The following is a 23,645-nucleotide window of genomic DNA, read 5'->3' on the forward strand; positions in this document are numbered from 1 at the left end:
CTATCTATCTATCTATCTATCTATCTATCTATCTATCTATCTATCTATCTATCTATCTATCTATCTATCTATCTATCTATCTATCTATCTATCTATCTATCTATCTACTGTATCTATCTATCTATCTATCTATCTATCAATCTATCTATCTATCTATCTACTGTATCTATCTATCTATCTATCTATCTATCTATCTATCTATCTATCTATCTATCTATCTATCTATCTATCTATCTATCTATCTATCTATCTATCTATCTATCTATCCATCTATCAATCATCTTTCAATCATCTATCAATCATCTATCAATCATCTATCAATCTATCCACCCATCAAGCAATCAATCAATTATCTATCCATCTATCAATCATCAATCTATCAAGCCTTCTATCTGTCAACCCATCTGTCAATCCATCTAACCATCTATAAACCCTTATATATATCTATCAACCCTTCTAACCATCAATCAATTCTTCTATAGCGTGGAAATCAAATCATATTTTATTTGTCACATACACATGGTTAGCAGATGTTAATGCGAGTGTAGCGAAATGCTTGTGCTTCTAGTTCCGACAATGCAGTAATAACCAACAAGTAATCTAACTAACAATTCCACAACTACTACCTTATACACACAAGTGTAAAGGGATAAAGAATATGTACATAAAGATATATGAATGAGTGATGGTACAGAGCAGCATAGGCAAGATACAGTAGATGGTATTGAGTGCAGTATATACATATGAGATGAGTAATGTAGGGTATGTAAACAAAGTGACATAGTTTAAAGTGGCTAGTGATACATGTATTACATAAAGATGCAGTAGATGATATAGAGTACAGTATATACATATGAGATGAGTAATGTAGGGCATGTAAACATTATATTAAGTAGCATTGTTTAAAGTGGCTCGTGATATATTTTACATCAATTTCCATTATTAAAGTGCCTGGAGTTGAGTCAGTGTGTTGGCAGCAGCCACTCAATGTTAGTGGTGGCTGTTTAACAGTCTGATGGCCTTGAGATAGAAGCTGTTTTTCAGTCTCTCGGTCCCATCTTTGATGCACCTGTACTGTAAAATATATCACTAGCCACTTTAAACAATGCTACCTAATATAATGTTTACATACCCTACATTATTCATCTCATATGTATATGTATATACTGTACTCTATATCATCTACTGCATCCTTATGTAATACATGTATCACTAGCCACTTTAACTATGCCACTTTGTTTACATACTCATCTCATATGTATATACTGTACTCGATACCATCTACTGTATCTTTATGTAATACATGTATCACTAGCCACTTTAAACTATGTCACTTTGTTTACATACCCTACATTACTCATCTCATATGTATATACTGCACTCAATACCATCTACTGTATCTTGCCTATGCCGCTCTGTACCATCACTCATTCATATATCTTTATGTACATATTCTTTATCCCTTTACACTTGTGTCTATAAGGTAGTAGTTTTAGAATTGTTAGCTAGATTACTTGTTGGTTATTACTGCATTGTCGGAACTAGAAGCACAAGCATTTCGCTACACTCGCATTAACATCTGCTAACCATGTGTATGTGACCAATAACATCTGCTAACCATGTGACCAATAACATCTGCTAACCATGTGTATGTGACCAATAACATCTGCTAACCATGTGACCATTAACATCTGCTAACCATGTGACCAATAACATCTGCTAACCATGTGACCAATAACATCTGCTAACCATGTGACCATTAACATCTGTTAACCATGTGTATGTGACCATTAACATCTGCTAACCATGTGTATGTGACCATTAACATCTGCTAACCATGTGTATGTGACCAATAACATCTGCTAACCATGTGACCAATAACATCTGCTAACCATGTGTATGTGACCAATAACATCTGCTAACCATGTGTATGTGACCAATAACATCTGCTAACCATGTGTATGTGACCAATAACATCTGCTAACCATGTGTATGTGACCATTAACATCTGCTAACCATGTGTATGTGACCAATAACATCTGCTAACCATGTGACCAATAACATCTGCTAACCATGTGTATGTGACCAATAACATCTGCTAACCATGTGACCATTAACATCTGCTAACCATGTGACCAATAACATCTGCTAACCATGTGACCAATAACATCTGCTAACCATGTGACCATTAACATCTGTTAACCATGTGTATGTGACCATTAACATCTGCTAACCATGTGTATGTGACCATTAACATCTGCTAACCATGTGTATGTGACCAATAACATCTGCTAACCATGTGACCAATAACATCTGCTAACCATGTGTATGTGACCAATAACATCTGCTAACCATGTGTATGTGACCAATAACATCTGCTAACCATGTGTATGTGACCAATAACATCTGCTAACCATGTGTATGTGACCATTAACATCTGCTAACCATGTGTATGTGACCAATAACATCTGCTAACCATGTGACCATTAACATCTGTTAACCATGTGACCAATAACATCTGCTAACCATGTGTATGTGACCAATAACATCTGATAACCATGTGTATGTGACCATTAACATCTGCTAACCATGTGTATGTGACCAATAACATCTGCTAACCATGTGTATGTGACCAATAACATCTGCTAACCATGTGTATGTGACCATTAACATCTGCTAACCATGTGTATGTGACCAATAACATCTGCTAACCATGTGACCATTAACATCTACTAACCATGTGTATGTGACCATTAACATCTGCTAACCATGTGACCATTAACATCTGCTAACCATGTGTATGTGACCAATAACATCTGCTAACCATGTGTATGTGACCAATAACATCTGCTAACCATGTGTATGTGACCAATAACATCTGCTAACCATGTGTATGTGACCATTAACATCTGCTAACCATGTGTATGTGACCAATAACATCTGCTAACCATGTGACCATTAACATCTGTTAACCATGTGTATGTGACCAATAACATCTGCTAACCATGTGTATGTGACCAATAACATCTGCTAACCATGTGTATGTGACCATTAACATCTGCTAACCATGTGTATGTGACCAATAACATCTGCTAACCATGTGTATGTGACCATTAACATATGCTAACCATGTGTATGTGACCAATAACATCTGCTAACCATGTGTATGTGACCAATAACATCTGCTAACCATGTGTATGTGACCATTAACATCTGCTAACCATGTGTATGTGACCATTAACATCTGCTAACCATGTGACCAATAACATCTGCTAACCATGTGACCATTAACATCTACTAACCATGTGTATGTGACCAATAACATCTGCTAACCATGTGTATGTGACCAATAACATCTGCTAACCATGTGTATGTGACCAATAACATCTGCTAACCATGTGTATGTGACCATTAACATCTGCTAACCATGTGTATGTGACCAATAACATCTGCTAACCATGTGACCATTAACATCTGTTAACCATGTGTATGTGACCAATACCATCTGCTAACCATGTGTATGTGACCAATAACATCTGATAACCATGTGTATGTGACCATTAACATCTGCTAACCATGTGTATGTGACCAATAACATCTGCTAACCATGTGTATGTGACCAATAACATCTGCTAACCATGTGTATGTGACCATTAACATCTGCTAACCATGTGTATGTGACCAATAACATCTGCTAACCATGTGACCATTAACATCTACTAACCATGTGTATGTGACCATTAACATCTGCTAACCATGTGACCATTAACATCTGCTAACCATGTGTATGTGACCAATAACATCTGCTAACCATGTGTATGTGACCAATAACATCTGCTAACCATGTGTATGTGACCAATAACATCTGCTAACCATGTGTATGTGACCATTAACATCTGCTAACCATGTGTATGTGACCAATAACATCTGCTAACCATGTGACCATTAACATCTGTTAACCATGTGTATGTGACCAATAACATCTGCTAACCATGTGTATGTGACCAATAACATCTGCTAACCATGTGTATGTGACCAATAACATCTGCTAACCATGTGTATGTGACCAATAACATCTGCTAACCATGTGTATGTGACCATTAACATATGCTAACCATGTGTATGTGACCAATAACATCTGCTAACCATGTGTATGTGACCAATAACATCTGCTAACCATGTGTATGTGACCATTAACATCTGCTAACCATGTGTATGTGACCATTAACATCTGCTAACCATGTGACCAATAACATCTGCTAACCATGTGACCATTAACATCTACTAACCATGTGTATGTGACCATTAACATCTGCTAACCATGTGACCATTAACATCTGCTAACCATGTGTATGTGACCAATAACATCTGCTAACCATGTGTATGTGACCATTAACATCTGCTAACCATGTGTATGTGACCAATCACATCTGCTAACCATGTGACCAATAACATCTGCTAACCATGTGACCATTAACATCTACTAACCATGTGACCATTAACATCTACTAACCATGTGTATGTGACCATTAACATCTGCTAACCATGTGACCATTAACATCTACTAACCATGTGTATGTGACCATTAACATCTGCTAACCATGTGACCATTAACATCTACTAACCATGTGTATGTGACCATTAACATCTGCTAACCATGTGACCATTAACATCTGCTAACCATGTGACCATTAACATCTACTAACCATGTGTATGTGACCATTAACATCTGCTAACCCTGTGACCAATAACATCTGCTAACCATGTGACCAATAACATCTGCTAACCATGTGTATGTGACCAATAACATCTACTAACCATGTGTATGTGACCAATAACATCTGCTAACCATGTGTATGTGACCATTAACATCTGCTAACCATGTGTATGTGACAAATACAATTTGATTTGATTTAGAACGGTCTGTTGGATTGGGAGGGTCTAGTTTGGTTAATTACAACCTATAGAACCGTCTGTTGGATTGGGAGGGTCTAGTCTGGTTAATTACAACCTATAGAACCGTCTGTTGGATTGGGAGGGTCTAGTCTGGTTAATTACAACCTATAGAACCGTCTGTTGGATTGGGAGGGCCTAGTCTGGTTAATTACAACCTATAGAACCGTCTGTTGGATTGGGAGGGTCTAGTCTGGTTAATTACAACCTATAGAACCGTCTGTTGGATTGGGAGGGTCTAGTCTGGTTAATTACAACCTATAGAACCGTCTGTTGGATTGGGAGGGCCTAGTCTGGTTAATTACTACCTATAGAACCGTCTGTTGGATTGGGAGGGCCTAGTCTGGTTAATTACAACCTATAGAACCGTCTGTTGGATTGGGAGGGCCTAGTCTGGTTAATTACAACCTATAGAACCGTCTGTTGGATTGGGAGGGCCTAGTCTGGTTAATTACAACCTATAGAACCGTCTGTTGGATTGGGAGGGCCTAGTCTGGTTAATTACAACCTATAGAACCGTCTGTTGGATTGGGAGGGCCTAGTCTGGTTAATTACAACCTATAGAACCGTCTGTTGGATTGGGAGGGCCTAGTCTGGTTAATAACAACCTATAGAACCGTCTGTTGGATTGGGAGGGTCTAGTCTGGTTAATTACAACCTATAGAACCGTCTGTTGGATTGGGAGGGCCTAGTCTGGTTAATTACAACCTATAGAACCGTCTGTTGGATTGGGAGGGCCTAGTCTGGTTAATAACAACCTATAGAACCGTCTGTTGGATTGGGAGGGCCTAGTCTGGTTAATAACAACCTATAGAACCGTCTGTTGGATTGGGAGGGCCTAGTCTGGTTAATAACAACCTATAGAACCGTCTGTTGGATTGGGAGGGCCTAGTGAAACATACCAGCCCATTTAATTAGACATGTCTGCACGGAATATTTAGGAAGTTGTTTAAATGATTGGCTATACATTACTCCACTTTTGGTACCATAATGCATCATAGCTTAACACTGGAATTGTAGTGGCAGGTGTGATGTTACTATGTCGGTGGACAAGCTCATAAACACAGCAATGTCTATACAAGGAATTGCATCTTCACTCCCCCACCTCTTTGTATCGGTTACAGGGGGACAAACTAAACACTCATCAACTTTTCGGGTTCTTATTAAACTCCACATATCCACAACTCCAGGCAATCCAATTCTTTTCCCTAGATCTCATCCCTCTTTCTCTCTCTCTGTCATTTCTCCCGCAGAAACTTTGGCGCGACAGCGAGAGGGAGAAAGAAGAGCGAGAGGGAGAAAGAAGAGCGAGAGGGAGAAAGAAGAGCGAGAGGGAGCGGACGTCCAACTCAGACTCCACCCTAAATCCTTGGCAGTGAGCGGAGAGACCAGCCACCATAAAAATGAGTGGCTCCCACCCCCGCCAGCACCAGTCAGTCCAACCGGCGCTCAACGCCCCGGACATGCCTGCTACAGAGAAGGACCTCGCAGAGGGCGCGAAATGGAAGAAGATCCAACAGAACACGTTCACCCGCTGGTGTAACGAGCATCTGAAATGCGTCAACAAGCAGATCGCCAATCTCCAGACGGACCTGGGCGACGGGCTGCGGCTGATCGGACTCCTGGAGGTGTTGAGCCAGAAGAAGATGTTCAGGAAATACAACCAGAAACCCAGCTTCCGACAGATGCAGCTCGAGAACGTTTCGGTGGCGCTCGAGTTCCTAGACAAGGAGAACATCAAGCTGGTGTCCATAGGTGGGTCAGAAAGTTACTATACTTATAGTAGGCTACCTTATTGGCGAAGTTACAATCATAAAGCTGTGTCTACTGTAGAGGGGGCAGTTATAATAACACTGTAGAGGGGGCAGTTATAATAACACTGTAGAGGGGCAGTTATAATAACACTGTAGAGGTAGGGGGCAGTTATAATAACACTGTAGAGGGGCAGTTATAATAACACTGTAGAGGGGGCAGTTATAATAACACTGTAGAGGGGGCAGTTATAATAACACTGTAGAGGTAGGGGGGCAGTTATAATAACACTGTAGAGGTGGGGGGAACAGTTATAATAACACTGTAGAGGGGCAGTTATAATAACACTGTAGAGGTGGAGGGGAACAGTTATAATAACACTGTAGAGGGGGGAACAGTTATAATAACACTGTAGAGGGGGCAGTTATAATAACACTGTAGAGGTAGGGGGCAGTTATAATAACACTGTAGAGGGGGCAGTTATAATAACACTGTAGAGGGGGGAACAGTTATAATAACACTGTAGAGGGGGGCAGTTATAATAACACTGTAGAGGTGGGGGGCAGTTATAATAACACTGTAGAGGGGGGGACAGTTATAATAACACTGTAGAGGTGGGGGAACAGTTATAATAACACTGTAGAGGTGGGGGGAACAGTTATAATAACACTGTAGAGGTGGGGGGAACAGTTATAATAACACTGTAGAGGTGGGGGGAACAGTTATAATAACACTGTAGAGGTGGGGGGAACAGTTATAATAACACTGTAGAGCTGGTGGGGGAACAGTTATAATAACACTGTAGAGGTGGGGGGGAACAGTTATAATAACACTGTAGAGGTGGGGGGAACAGTTATAATAACACTGTAGAGGTGGGGGGAACAGTTATAATAACACTGTAGAGGGGGGGAACAGTTATAATAACACTGTAGAGGTGGGGGGAAACAGTTATAATAACACTGTAGAGGTGGGGGGAACAGTTATAATAACACTGTAGAGGTGGTGGGGGACAGTTATAATAACACTGTAGAGGTGGGGGGAACAGTTATAATAACACTGTAGAGAAGGGGGAACAGTTATAATAACACTGTAGAGGTGGGGGGAACAGTTATAATAACACTGTAGAGGTGGGGGGAACAGTTATAATAACACTGTAGAGGTGGGGGGGGACAGTTATAATAACACTGTAGAGGTGGGGGACAGTTATAATAACACTGTAGAGGTGGGGGGGGAACAGTTATAATAACACTGTAGAGGTGGGGGGCAGTTATAATAACACTGTAGAGGTGGGGGGAACAGTTATAATAACACTGTAGAGGTGGGGGGCAGTTATAATAACACTGTAGAGGTGGGGGGAACAGTTATAATAACACTGTAGAGGTGGTGGGGGACAGTTATAATAACACTGTAGAGGTGGGGGGAACAGTTATAATAACACTGTAGAGAAGTTATAATAACACTGGGGGGGGAACAGTTATAATAACACTGTAGAGGTGGGGGAACAGTTATAATAACACTGTAGAGGTGGGGGAACAGTTATAATAACACTGTAGAGGTGGGGGGACAGTTATAATAACACTGTAGAGGTGGGGGACAGTTATAATAACACTGTAGAGGTGGGGGGGGAACAGTTATAATAACACTGTAGAGGTGGGGGGCAGTTATAATAACACTGTAGAGGTGGTGGGGGGCAGTTATAATAACACTGTAGAGGTGGGGGGAACAGTTATAATAACACTGTAGAGGTGGGGGACAGTTATAATAACACTGTAGAGGTGGGGGGGGAACAGTTATAATAACTGTACAGTTATAATAACACTGTAGAGGTGGGGGGAACAGTTATAATAACACTGTAGAGGTGGGGGTTAACAGTTATAATAACACTGTAGAGGTGGGGGGGACAGTTATAATAACACTGTAGAGGTGGGGGGGAACAGTTATAATAACACTGTAGAGGTGGGGGGAACAGTTATAATAACACTGTAGAGGTGGGGGGGGACAGTTATAATAACACTGTAGAGGTGGGGGAACAGTTATAATAACACTGTAGAGGTGGGGGGGGGGACAGTTATAATAACACTGTAGAGGTGGGGGAACAGTTATAATAACACTGTAGAGGTGGGGGGACAGTTATAATAACACTGTAGAGGTGGGGGGAACAGTTATAATAACACTGTAGAGGTGGGGGGAACAGTTATAATAACACTGTAGAGGTGGGGAACAGTTATAATAACACTGTAGAGGTGGGGGGAACAGTTATAATAACACTGTAGAGGTGGGGGAACAGTTATAATAACACTGTAGAGAGGGGGGAACAGTTATAATAACACTGTAGAGGTGGGGGGAACAGTTATAATAACACTGTAGAGGTGGGGGGAACAGTTATAATAACACTGTAGAGGGGGGACAGTTATAATAACACTGTAGGGGGGGGACAGTTATAATAACACTGTAGAGGTGGGGGGAACAGTTATAATAACACTGTAGAGGTGGGGGGAACAGTTATAATAACACTGTAGAGGTGGGGGAACAGTTATAATAACACTGTAGAGGTGGGGGGAACAGTTATAATAACACTGTAGAGGTGGGGGAGCAGTTATAATAACACTGTAGAGGGGGGGAACAGTTATAATAACACTGTAGAGGTGGGGAACAGTTATAATAACACTGTAGAGGTGGGGGGTTATAATAACACTGTACAGTTATAATAACACTGTAGAGGTGGGGGGAACAGTTATAATAACACTGTAGAGGTGGGGGGAACAGTTATAATAACACTGTAGAGGTGGGGGGACAGTTATAATAACACTGTAGAGGTGGGGGGACAGTTATAATAACACTGTAGAGGTGGGGGAACAGTTATAATAACACTGTAGAGGTGGGGGAACAGTTATAATAACACTGTAGAGGTGGGGGGAACAGTTATAATAACACTGTAGAGGTGGGGGGAACAGTTATAATAACACTGTAGAGGTGGGGGGAACAGTTATAATAACACTGTAGAGGTGGGGGGAACAGTTATAATAACACTGTAGAGGTGGGGGGAACAGTTATAATAACACTGTAGAGGTGGGGGAACAGTTATAATAACACTGTAGAGGTGGGGGAACAGTTATAATAACACTGTAGAGGTGGGGGGGAACAGTTATAATAACACTGTAGAGGTGGGGGGAACAGTTATAATAACACTGTAGAGGTGGGGGGAACAGTTATAATAACACTGTAGAGGTGGGGGAACAGTTATAATAACACTGTAGAGGTGGGGGGAACAGTTATAATAACACTGTAGAGGTGGGGGAACAGTTATAATAACACTGTAGAGGTGGGGGGAACAGTTATAATAACACTGTAGAGGTGGGGGAACAGTTATAATAACACTGTAGAGGTGGGGGGAACAGTTATAATAACACTGTAGAGGTGGGGGGGGAACAGTTATAATAACACTGTAGAGGTGGGGGAACAGTTATAATAACACTGTAGAGGTGGGGGGGAACAGTTATAATAACACTGTAGAGGTGGGGGGAACAGTTATAATAACACTGTAGAGGTGGGGGGGGAACAGTTATAATAACACTGTAGAGGTGGGGGTTATACACTGTAGAGGTAATTAACACTGTAGAGGTAGGGGGGAACAGTTATAATAACACTGTAGAGGTGGGGGGGAACAGTTATAATAACACTGTAGAGGTGGGGGGGAACAGTTATAATAACACTGTAGAGGTGGGGGAACAGTTATAATAACACTGTAGAGGTGGGGGGGAACAGTTATAATAACACTGTAGAGGTGGGGGGAACAGTTATAATAACACTGTAGAGGTGGGGGGGACAGTTATAATAACACTGTAGAGGTGGGGGAACAGTTATAATAACACTGTAGAGGTGGGGGGAACAGTTATAATAACACTGTAGAGGTGGGGGGAACAGTTATAATAACACTGTAGAGGTGGGGGGACAGTTATAATAACACTGTAGAGGTGGGGGGGGAACAGTTATAATAACACTGTAGAGGTGGGGGGAACAGTTATAATAACACTGTAGAGGTGGGGGGAACAGTTATAATAACACTGTAGAGGTGGGGGGAACAGTTATAATAACACTGTAACACTGTAGAGGTGGGGGGAACAGTTATAATAACACTGTAGAGGTGGGGGAACAGTTATAATAACACTGTAGAGGTGGGGGGAACAGTTATAATAACACTGTAGAGGTGGGGGAACAGTTATAATAACACTGTAGAGGTGGGGGGAACAGTTATAATAACACTGTAGAGGTGGGGGAACAGTTATAATAACACTGTAGAGGTGGGGGGAACAGTTATAATAACACTGTAGAGGTGGGGGGGAACAGTTATAATAACACTGTAGAGGTGGGGGGAACAGTTATAATAACACTGTAGAGGTGGGGGGACAGTTATAATAACACTGTAGAGGTGGGGGGGAACAGTTATAATAACACTGTAGAGGTGGGGGGACAGTTATAATAACACTGTAGAACAGTGGGGGGAACAGTTATAATAACACTGTAGAGGTGGGGGGGACAGTTATAATAACACTGTAGAGGTGGGGGGACAGTTATAATAACACTGTAGAGGTGGGGGAACAGTTATAATAACACTGTAGAGGTGGGGGAACAGTTATAATAACACTGTAGAGGTGGAGGGAACAGTTATAATAACACTGTAGAGGTGGGGGGAACAGTTATAATAACACTGTAGAGGTGGGGGGACAGTTATAATAACACTGTAGAGGTGGTGGGGGACAGTTATAATAACACTGTAGAGGTGGGGGGGAACAGTTATAATAACACTGTAGAGGTGGGGGGAACAGTTATAATAACACTGTAGAGGTGGGGGGAACAGTTATAATAACACTGTAGAGGTGGGGGGTTATAATAACACTGTAGTTAGTTATAATAACACTGTAGAGGTGGGGGGAACAGTTATAATAACACTGTAGGGTGGGACAGAGGTGGGGGGAACAGTTATAATAACACTGTAGAGGTGGGGGAACAGTTATAATAACACTGTAGAGGTGGGGGAACAGTTATAATAACACTGTAGAGGTGGGGGGAACAGTTATAATAACACTGTAGAGGTGGGGGGGGGGAACAGTTATAATAACACTGTAGAGGTGGGGGGAACAGTTATAATAACACTGTAGAGGTGGGGGACAGTTATAATAACACTGTAGAGGTGGGGGAACAGTTATAATAACACTGTAGAGGTGGGGGGAACAGTTATAATAACACTGTAGAGGTGGGGGGGAACAGTTATAATAACACTGTAGAGGTGGGGGGAACAGTTATAATAACACTGTAGAGGTGGGGGAACAGTTATAATAACACTGTAGAGGTGGGGGGGAACAGTTATAATAACACTGTAGAGGTGGGGGGAACAGTTATAATAACACTGTAGAGGTGGGGGGAACAGTTATAATAACACTGTAGAGGTGGGGGGGGGGACAGTTATAATAACACTGTAGAGGTGGGGGTTATAATAACACTGTAGAGGTGGGGGGAACAGTTATAATAACACTGTAGAGGTGGGGGGGAACAGTTATAATAACACTGTAGAGGTGGGGGGGGACAGTTATAATAACACTGTAGAGGTGGGGGGAAACAGTTATAATAACACTGTAGAGGTGGGGGGAACAGTTATAATAACACTGTAGAGGTGGGGGGAACAGTTATAATAACACTGTAGAGGTGGGGGGAACAGTTATAATAACACTGTAGAGGGGGGGGAACAGTTATAATAACACTGTAGAGGTGGGGGGAACAGTTATAATAACACTGTAGAGGTGGGGGAACAGTTATAATAACACTGTAGAGGTGGGGGGGGGACAGTTATAATAACACTGTAGAGGTGGGGGAACAGTTATAATAACACTGTAGAGGTGGGGGGAACAGTTATAATAACACTGTAGAGGTGGGGGGACAGTTATAATAACACTGTAGAGGTGGGGGGAACAGTTATAATAACACTGTAGAGGTGGGGGGAACAGTTATAATAACACTGTAGAGGTGGGGGGGGAACAGTTATAATAACACTGTAGAGGTGGGGGGAACAGTTATAATAACACTGTAGAGGTGGGGGGGAACAGTTATAATAACACTGTAGAGGTGGGGGGGAACAGTTATAATAACACTGTAGAGGTGGGGGGAACAGTTATAATAACACTGTAGAGGTGGGGGGACAGTTATAATAACACTGTAGAGGTGGGGGGAACAGTTATAATAACACTGTAGAGGTGGGGGGAACAGTTATAATAACACTGTAGAGGTTATAATAACACTGGGGGGAACAGTTATAATAACACTGTAGAGGTGGGGGGTAGAAACAGTTATAATAACACTGTAGAGGTGGGGGGAACAGTTATAATAACACTGTAGAGGTGGGGGGAACAGTTATAATAACACTGTAGAGGTGGGGGGTTAAACAGAGGTGGGGGGACAGTTATAATAACACTGTAGAGGTAATAACACTGGGGGGGGAACAGTTATAATAACACTGTAGAGGTGGGGGGGAACAGTTATAATTACACTGTAGAGGTGGGGGGTTATAATAACACTGTAGAACAGTTATAATAACACTGTAGAGGTGGGGGGAACAGTTATAATAACACTGTAGAGGTGGGGGGAACAGTTATAATAACACTGTAGAGGTGGGGGGAACAGTTATAATAACACTGTAGAGGTGGGGGGACAGTTATAATAACACTGTAGAGGTGGGGGGGACAGTTATAATAACACTGTAGAGGTGGGGGGAAACAGTTATAATAACACTGTAGAGGTGGGGGGAACAGTTATAATAACACTGTAGAGGTGGGGGGAACAGTTATAATAACACTGTAGAGGTGGGGGGACAGTTATAATAACACTGTAGAGGTGGGGGAACAGTTATACAGTTATAATAACACTGTAGAGGTGGGGGGAACAGTTATAATAACACTGTAGAGGTGGGGGGGGAACAGTTATAAATAACACTGTAGAGGTGGAGGGGAACAGTTATAATAACACTGTAGAGGTGGGGGGAACAGTTATAATAACACTGTAGAGGTGGGGGGAACAGTTATAATAACACTGTAGAGGTGGTGGGGAACAGTTATAATAACACTGTAGAGGTGGGGGGAACAGTTATAATAACACTGTAGTAGAGGTGGGGGGGGACAGTTATAATAACACTGTAGAGGTGGGGGGACAGTTATAATAACACTGTAGAGGTGGGGGGAACAGTTATAATAACACTGTAGAGGTGGGGGGGAACAGTTATAATAACACTGTAGAGGTGGGGGGAACAGTTATAATAACACTGTAGAGGTGGGGGGAAATAACAGTTATAATAACACTGTAGAGGTGGGGGAACAGTTATAATAACACTGTAGAGGTGGGGGGAACAGTTATAATAACACTGTAGAGGTGGGGGGGGAACAGTTATAATAACACTGTAGAGGTGGGGGGACAGTTATAATAACACTGTAGAGGTGGGGGGGGACAGTTATAATAACACTGTAGAGGTGGGGGGAACAGTTATAATAACACTGTAGAGGTGGGGGAACAGTTATAATAACACTGTAGAGGTGGGGGGAACAGTTATAATAACACTGTAGAGGTGGGGGGGGACAGTTATAATAACACTGTAGAGGGGGGGGGACAGTTATAATAACACTGTAGAGGTGGGGGAACAGTTATAATAACACTGTAGAGGTGGGGGGAAATAACAGTTATAATAACACTGTAGAGGTGGAGGGGAACAGTTATAATAACACTGTAGAGGTGGGGGGAACAGTTATAATAACACTGTAGAGGTGGGGGGAACAGTTATAATAACACTGTAGAGGTGGGGGGAACAGTTATAATAACACTGTAGAGGTGGGGGGAACAGTTATAATAACACTGTAGAGGTGGGGGGGAACAGTTATAATAACACTGTAGAGGTGGGGGGAACAGTTATAATAACACTGTAGAGATGGGGGGAACAGTTATAATAACACTGTAGAGGTGGGGGGGAAACAGTTATAATAACACTGTAGAGGTGGGGGGAACAGTTATAATAACACTGTAGAGGTGGGGGGACAGTTATAATAACACTGTAGAGGTAGGGGGGAACAGTTATAATAACACTGTAGAGGTGGTGGGGAACAGTTATAATAACACTGTAGAGGTGGGGGAACAGTTATAATAACACTGTAGAGGTGGGGGGGAACAGTTATAATAACACTGTAGAGGTGGGGGGAACAGTTATAATAACACTGTAGAGGTGGGGGAACAGTTATAATAACACTGTAGAGGTGGGGGGAACAGTTATAATAACACTGTAGAGGTGGGGGGAACAGTTATAATAACACTGTAGAGGTGGGAGGGAAACAGTTATAATAACACTGTAGAGGTGGGGGGAACAGTTATAATAACACTGTAGAGGTGGGGGAACAGTTATAATAACACTGTAGAGGTGGGGGAACAGTTATAATAACACTGTAGAGGTGGGGGGAACAGTTATAATAACACTGTAGAGGTGGGGGGGTTATAATAACACTGTAGACAGTTATAATAACACTGTAGAGGGGGGGGAACAGTTATAATAACACTGTAGAGGTGGGGGGAACAGTTATAATAACACTGTAGAGGTGGGGGGAACAGTTATAATAACACTGTAGAGGGGGGGAACAGTTATAATAACACTGTAGAGGTGGGGGAACAGTTATAATAACACTGTAGAGGTGGTGGGGGAACAGTTATAATAACACTGTAGAGGTGGGGGGAACAGTTATAATAACACTGTAGAGGTGGAGGGGGGGGACAGTTATAATAACACTGTAGAGGGGGGGACAGTTATAATAACACTGTAGAGGTGGGGGAACAGTTATAATAACACTGTAGAGGTGGGGAACAGTTATAATAACACTGTAGAGGTGGGGGGGGAACAGTTATAATAACACTGTAGAGGTGGGGGGAACAGTTATAATAACACTGTAGAGGTGGGGGGGAACAGTTATAATAACACTGTAGAGGTGGGGGGGACTGTTATAATAACACTGTAGAGGTGGGGGGAACAGTTATAATAACACTGTAGAGGTGGGGGTTATAATAACAGTTATAAGTTAACACTGTAGAGGTGGGGGGAACAGTTATAATAACACTGTAGAGGTGGGGGGAACAGTTATAATAACACTGTAGAGGTGGGGGAACAGTTATAATAACACTGTAGAGGTGGGGGAACAGTTATAATAACACTGTAGAGGTGGGGGTTATAATAACACTGTAACAGTTATAATAACACTGTAGAGGTGGTGGGGGGAACAGTTATAATAACACTGTAGAGGTGGTGGGGGAACAGTTATAATAACACTGTAGAGGTGGGGGGAACAGTTATAATAACACTGTAGAGGTGGGGGAAACAGTTATAATAACACTGTAGAGGTGGGGGAACAGTTATAATAACACTGTAGAGGTGGGGGGCAGTTATAATAACACTGTAGAGGTGGGGGGAACAGTTATAATAACACTGTAGAGGTGGGGGGAACAGTTATAATAACACTGTAGAGGTGGGGGGGAACAGTTATAATAACACTGTAGAGGGGGGGGGAACAGTTATAATAACACTGTAGAGGTGGGGGGACAGTTATAATAACACTGTAGAGGTGGGGGGGGGAACAGTTATAATAACACTGTAGAGGTGGGGGAACAGTTATAATAACACTGTAGAGGTGGGGGGAACAGTTAAATAACACTGTTATTAATAACACTGTAGAGGTGGGGGGAACAGTTATAATAACACTGTAGAGGTGGGGGGACAGTTATAATAACACTGTAGAGGTGGGGGGAACAGTTATAATAACACTGTAGAGGTGGGGGAACAGTTATAATAACACTGTAGAGGTGGGGGGAACAGTTATAATAACACTGTAGAGGTGGGGGGAACAGTTATAATAACACTGTAGAGGTGGGGGGGAACAGTTATAATAACACTGTAGAGGTGGGGGGAACAGTTATAATAACACTGTAGAGGTGGGGGGAACAGTTATAATAACACTGTAGAGGTGGGGGGACAGTTATAATAACACTGTAGAGGTGGGGGGGACAGTTATAATAACACTGTAGAGGTGGGGGGACAGTTATAATAACACTGTAGAGGTGGGGGGATAATAACAGTTATAATAACACTGTAGAGGTGGGGAACAGTTATAATAACACTGTAGAGGTGGGGGGGGGACAGTTATAATAACACTGTAGAGGTGGGGGGAACAGTTATAATAACACTGTAGAGGTGGGGGGAACAGTTATAATAACACTGTAGAGGTGGGGGGACAGGGAACAGTTATAATAACACTGTAGAGGTGGGGGGAACAGTTATAATAACACTGTAGAGGTGGGGGGACAGTTATAATAACACTGTAGAGGTGGGGGAACAGTTATAATAACACTGTAGAGGTGGGGGGAACAGTTATAATAACACTGTAGTTATAATAACACTGGTGGGGGGGACAGTTATAATAACACTGTAGAGGTGGGGGGAACAGTTATAATAACACTGTAGAGGTGGGGGGAACAGTTATAATAACACTGTAGAGGTGGGGGGACAGTTATAATAACACTGTAGAGGTGGGGGGGGAACAGTTATAATAACACTGTAGAGGTGGGGGGAACAGTTATAATAACACTGTAGAGGTGGGGGGAACAGTTATAATAACACTGTAGAGGTGGGGGGAACAGTTATAATAACACTGTAGAGGTGGGGGGAACAGTTATAATAACACTGTAGAGGTGGGGGGAACAGTTATAATAACACTGTAGAGGTGGGGGGAACAGTTATAATAACACTGTAGAGGTGGGGGGAACAGTTATAATAACACTGTAGAGGGGGGGGGAACAGTTATAATAACACTGTAGAGGTGGGGGGAGGGAACAGTTATAATAACACTGTAGAGGTGGGGGGAACAGTTATAATAACACTGTAGAGGTGGTGGGGAACAGTTATAATAACACTGTAGAGGTGGGGGGCAGTTATAATAACACTGTAGAGGTGGGGGGAACAGTTATAATAACACTGTAGAGGTGGGGGGGGAAACAGTTATAATAACACTGTAGAGGTGGGGGGAACAGTTATAATAACACTGTAGAGGTGGGGGAACAGTTATAATAACACTGTAGAGGTGGGGGGAACAGTTATAATAACACTGTAGAGGTGGGGGAACAGTTAACAGTTATAATAACACTGTAGAGGTGGGGGGAACAGTTATAATAACACTGTAGAGGTGGGGGGGAACAGTTATAATAACACTGTAGAGGTGGGGGGAACAGTTATAATAACACTGTAGAGGTGGGGGGCAGTTATAATAACACTGTAGAGGTGGGGGGGAACAGTTATAATAACACTGTAGAGGTGGGGGGGGCAGTTATAATAACACTGTAGAGGTGGGGGGGGAACAGTTATAATAACACTGTAGAGGTGGGGGGAACAGTTATAATAACACTGTAGAGGTGGGGGGCAGTTATAATAACACTGTAGAGGTGGGGGGAACAGTTATAATAACACTGTAGAGGTGGGGGGAACAGTTATAATAACACTGTAGAGGTGGGGGGAACAGTTATAATAACACTGTAGAGGTGGTGGGGAACAGTTATAATAACACTGTAGAGGTGGGGGAACAGTTATAATAACACTGTAGAGGTGGGGGGGAACAGTTATAATAACACTGGGGGAACAGTATAATAACACTGTAGGTGGGGGGGGGAACAGTTATAATAACACTGTAGAGGTGGGGGGTTACACTGTAGAGGTACAGTTATAATAACACTGTAGAGGTGGGGGGGAACAGTTATAATAACACTGTAGGGGGGGGCAGTGTGGGCTGGTCTATGATCTCCCCATCACCAATATTTTAAAACATTTTAAACCTTTATTTAACTTGGCATGTCAGTTTAGATCAAATTCTAATTTACAATGACGCTTACCCCAGCCAATCCCCGATGACACTGGGCCAATTGTGCAATTCCCTATGGGACTCCCAATCTCGGCCAGATGTGATAACCCCAGCCCTCTCTCAAAGTTTCCTACAACCACAATCCCCCCACGATCCTAGATTACTCTCTCCTCCAGACTCCAAGGCCATAGTGGATGGTAACCTGAAGCTCATCCTATATATTACTGTCTCTCCTCCAGACTCCAAGGCCATAGTGGATGGTAACCTGAAGCTGATCCTTGGCATGGTGTGGACTTTGATCCTCCACTACTCCATCTCCATGCCCATGTGGGACGAGGAGGAGGAGGGGGGCGACGGCCAGCACAAGACCCCGAAACAGAGGCTTCTGGGATGGATCCAGAACAAGCTCCCAGAGATCTCCATCCACAACTTCAGCAGAGACTGGCAGAGTGGCAGAGCACTGGGGGCACTGGTCAACAGCTGTGCTCCGGGTAGGTTAGGGGTCAGGGATTAGAGGTTAGGGGTTAAGGGTCGTAGTCAAAGGTGGGCCAAGCATTATAGTGGTTTGGGGGGGTGTAAGTGATTTATGGGTTTGTGTGGGGAGGGGGGTAGGTGATTTCAGGGTTTATGTGTGTGTGTGGGGGGGGTAGGTGATTTCAGGGTTTATGTGTGTGTGTGTGTGTGGGGGGGTAGGTGATTTCAGGGTTTATGTGTGGGGGGGTAGGTGATTTCAGGGTTTGTGTGGGGAGGGGGGGGTAGGTGATTTCAGGGTTTGTGTGTGGGGGGGGGGGTGAATTCAGGGTTTATGTGTGGGGGGGTGATTTCAGGGTTTGTGTGTGTGTGTGTGGGGGGTGATTTTAGGGTTTGTGTGGGGGAAAGAAAGAAAGGAGGGAAGTCTGTAATAGATTATATTATGTAATAGAGATAGAGGGATGTTTGTCAGTTGGTAAATGGTCATGATGAGATGGAGAGGAGAGGGGGTCAGTTGGTAAATGGTCATGATGAGATGGAGAGGAGAGGGGGTCAGTTGGTAAATGGTCATGATGAGATGGAGAGGAGAGGGGTCAGTTGGTAAATGGTCATGATGAGATGGAGAGGAGAGGGGTCAGTTGGTAAATGGTCATGATGAGATGGAGAGGAGAGGGGGTCAGTTGGTAAATGGTCATGATGAGATGGAGAGGAGAGGGGTCAGTTGGTAAATGGTCATGATGAGATGAGGAGAGGGGGTCAGTTGGTAAATTGTCATGATGAGATGGAGAGGGGGTCAGTTGGTAAATGGTCATGATGAGATGGAGAGGGGGTCAGTTGGTAAATGGTCATGATGAGATGGAGAGGAGAGGGGGTCAGTTGGTAAATGGTCATGATGAGATGAGGAGAGGGGGTCAGTTGGTAAATGGTCATGATGAGATGAGGAGAGGGGGTCAGTTGGTAAATGGTCATGATGAGATGGAGAGGGGGTCAGTTGGTAAATGGTCATGATGAGATGGAGAGGGGGTCAGTTGGTAAATGGTCATGATGAGATGGAGAGGGGGTCAGTTGGTAAATGGTCATGATGAGATGAGGAGAGGGGGTCAGTTGGTAAATGGTCATGATGAGATGAGGAGAGGGGGTCAGTTGGTAAATGGTCATGATGAGATGGAGAGGGGGTCAGTTGGTAAATGGTCATGATGAGATGGAGAGGAGAGGGGGTCACTTGGTAAATGGTCATGATGAGATGGAGAGGAGAGGGGGTCAGTTGGTAAATGGTCATGATGAGATGGAGAGGAGAGGGGGTCAGTTGGTAAATGGTCATGATGAGATGGAGAGGGGGTCAGTTGGTAAATGGTCATGATGAGATGGAGAGGAGAGGGGGTCAGTTGGTAAATGGTCATGATGAGATGGAGAGGGGGTCAGTTGGTAAATGGTCATGATGAGATGGAGAGGGGTCAGTTGGTAAATGGTCATGATGAGATGGAGAGGAGAGGGGGTCAGTTGGTAAATGGTCATGATGAGATGGAGAGGGGTCAGTTGGTAAATGGTCATGCTGAGATGAGGAGAGGGGGTCAGTTGGTAAATGGTCATGATGAGATGAGGAGAGGGGGTCAGTTGGTAAATGGTCATGATGAGATGAGGAGAGGGGGTCAGTTGGTAAATGGTCATGATGAGATGAGGAGAGGGGGTCTGTTGGTAAATGGTCATGATGAGATGAGGAGAGGGGGTCTGTTGGTAAATGGTCATGATGAGATGGAGAGGGGGGTCAGTTGGTAAATCGTCATGATGAGATGGAGAGGAGAGGGGGTCACTTGGTAAATGGTCATGATGAGATGGAGAGGAGAGGGGGTCAGTAGATAAATGGTTATACTGAGATGGAAATTAGAGGGGGTCAGTTGGTAAATGGTCATTATGAGATGGAGAGGAGAGGGGGTCACTTGGTAAATGGTCATGATGAGATGAGGAGAGGGGGTCAGTTGGTAAATGGTCATGATGAGATGAGGAGAGGGGGTCAGTTGGTAAATAGTTATGATGAGATGGAGAGGGGGTCTGTTGGTAAATGGTCATGATGAGATGGAGAGGGGGTCAGTTGTTAAAAATGTGATATTCTGTCAAGTCATCATGGATTCCATTTTGAGAAACAACGTAGAATTGCAGGAAAATGGTTTTAAAAATGCTATCAATTTCAGGGGGAGGACCTCCACGTCGTTCTTCTTCTCTCAGATTTCTCCCATTAATTATTTGATTCCAACATGTTGTGTTTACACAAAAATGGAACTAAATGGAATTCAAGTAATTGAACCGAAAGCAGACAATTAGTTGTTTAATAACCCCCCCCCAAAAATGAAAATCATGTAGGAACCAATAAAGTGTTAAACAAATCAAATATATTTGAGATTTGAGATTCTTCAAAGGAGCCACCCTTTGTCTTGATGACAGCTTTGCACACTCTTGGCATTCTCTCAACCAGCTTCATATTTGGTAAAATACCAAGTCCATATTATGGCAAGAAGAGCTCGAATAAGCAAAGAGAAATGACAGTCCATCATAACTTTAAGAGATGAAGGTAGGTCAATCTGGAAAATGTCAAAAACATCGAAAGTTTCTTTAAGTGTAGTCACAAAAACCATCAAGCGTTATGATGAAACTGCCTCTCAGGAGGACCGCCACAGGAAAGGAAGACCCAGAATTACCTCTGCTACAGGAAGACCCAGAATTACCTCTGCTACAGGAAGACCCAGAGTTACCTCTGCTACAGGAAGACCCAGAATTACCTCTGCTGCAGAGGATCAGTTCATTAGAGTTAACTGTCTCTCATGAGGACCGCCACAGGAAAGGAAGACCCAGAGTTACCTCTGCTACAGGAAGACCCAGAGTTACACCTGCTGCAGAGGATAAGTTCATTAGAGTTACCAGCCTCAGAAATTGCAGCCCAAGTAGATGCTTCAAAGAGTTCCAGTAACAGACACATCTCAACATCAACTGTTCAGAGGAGACAGTGTGCATCAGGCCTTCATGGTTGAATTGCTATAAAAGAAACCACTACACAAGGACACCAATAAGAAGAGACTTTCTTTGGCCAAGAAACACAAGCGATGGACATTAGACTGGTGGAAATCTGTCCTTTGGTCTGATGAGTCCAAACTTGAGATTTTTGGTTCCAACCGCTGTGTCTTTATGAGACGCAGAGTAGGTGAACGGATGATCTCCGCATGTGTGGTTCCCACCGTGAAGCATGGAGGAGGTGGTGTGATGGTGCTTTGCTGGTGACACTGTCAGTGATTAATTTAGAATTCAAAGGGCACTTAATCAGCATGGCTACCATAGTATTCTGCAGCGATACACCATCCCATCTGGTTTGCGCTTAGTCCCACTATCATTTGTTTTCCCTCAGGACAATGAGCTAACACACCTCCAGGCTGTCTAAGGACTTTTTAACCAAGAAGGAGAGTGATGGAGTGCTTTATCAGGTGACCTGGCCTCCACCTGGCATCTATAATCACCCAACCTCAATGATTAGGACCGCAAAGGGAAGGAAAAGCAGCCATGAAGTTCTCTGCATATGTTGGAACTCCTTCAAGACTGTTGGAAAACTATTACAGGTGAAGCTGGTTGAGAGAATGCCAAGAGTGGGCAAAGCTGTCATATCAAGGCAAAGGGAGGCTCCTTTGAAGAATCTCAAAAATATATTTTGATTTGTTTAAGATAGGTGTTATTTCATAGTTTTGATGTCTTCACTATTATCCTACAATATAGAAAATAGTAAAACTACAGAAAAACTCTGGAATGAGTAGGTGTGTCCAAACTTATGACTAGTACGATATATGTATATGTATATATGTAATGTGTGTGTGTGTGTGTGTGTGTGTGTGTGTGTGTGTGTGTTGCAGGCCTGTGTGCAGACTGGAACCAGTGGGACCAAACTAAACCAGTGGACAACGCCCGGGAGGCCATGAAACAGGCTGATAACTGGCTGGGCATCCCTCAGGTACACTAGCTATGCTAACCATTAAACTGTTCTCTATGGAGTCAGGCTAACTGGCTAACGACTAGATGGGTATCCCTCAGGTACGCTAGCCATCACACTCTTCTCTATGGAGTCAGGCTAACTGGCTAACGACTAGATGGGTATCCCTCAGGTACGCTAGCCATCACACTCTTCCCTATGGAGTCAGGCTAACTGGCTAACGACTAGATGGGTATCCCTCAGGTACGCTAGCTATGCTAACCATTAAACTGTTCTCTATTATAGCCAGGCTAACGACCCCCTATTACAGATATGTGATGTCATAGGTACGAGATGAGTGGCATTACTGTAATCACCGTCCTCTGTGGCTAATTATGTGTGCAGTGTGTCTGTGTGTAAAGTTGGCATCTTGCCAGGGTTGGTAGAATGTGTGTGTGTGTGTAACGTTGGTATGGTTGGTAGAATGTGTGTGTGTGTGTGTAACGTTGGCATCTTGGCAGGGTTGGTAGAATGTGTGTGTGTGTGTAACGTTGGTATGGTTGGTAGAATGTGTGTCTGTGTGTAACGTTGGTATGGTTGGT

The 23,645-nt window shown here is 43.1% G+C and overlaps 1 protein-coding gene across 1 annotated transcript in view; it reads left to right on the top strand.

The window, feature by feature from the left end:
• The first annotated feature begins 6,210 nt into the window (after window positions 1–6,210).
• The window catches only part of flna (filamin A, alpha (actin binding protein 280)), a 264,701-nt gene continuing 247,266 nt past the window's right edge, over window positions 6,211–23,645 (top strand). Inside the window, 3 exon segments of the mRNA XM_065021021.1 lie at window positions 6,211–6,708; window positions 18,866–19,117; window positions 22,988–23,085. Of these exon segments, the coding sequence (XP_064877093.1) occupies window positions 6,357–6,708; window positions 18,866–19,117; window positions 22,988–23,085 (702 nt within the window). The 5' untranslated portion in view covers window positions 6,211–6,356.

Source organism: Oncorhynchus nerka, linkage group LG7 (assembly GCF_034236695.1).
Source record: "Oncorhynchus nerka isolate Pitt River linkage group LG7, Oner_Uvic_2.0, whole genome shotgun sequence".
Taxonomy (NCBI): domain Eukaryota; kingdom Metazoa; phylum Chordata; class Actinopteri; order Salmoniformes; family Salmonidae; genus Oncorhynchus; species Oncorhynchus nerka.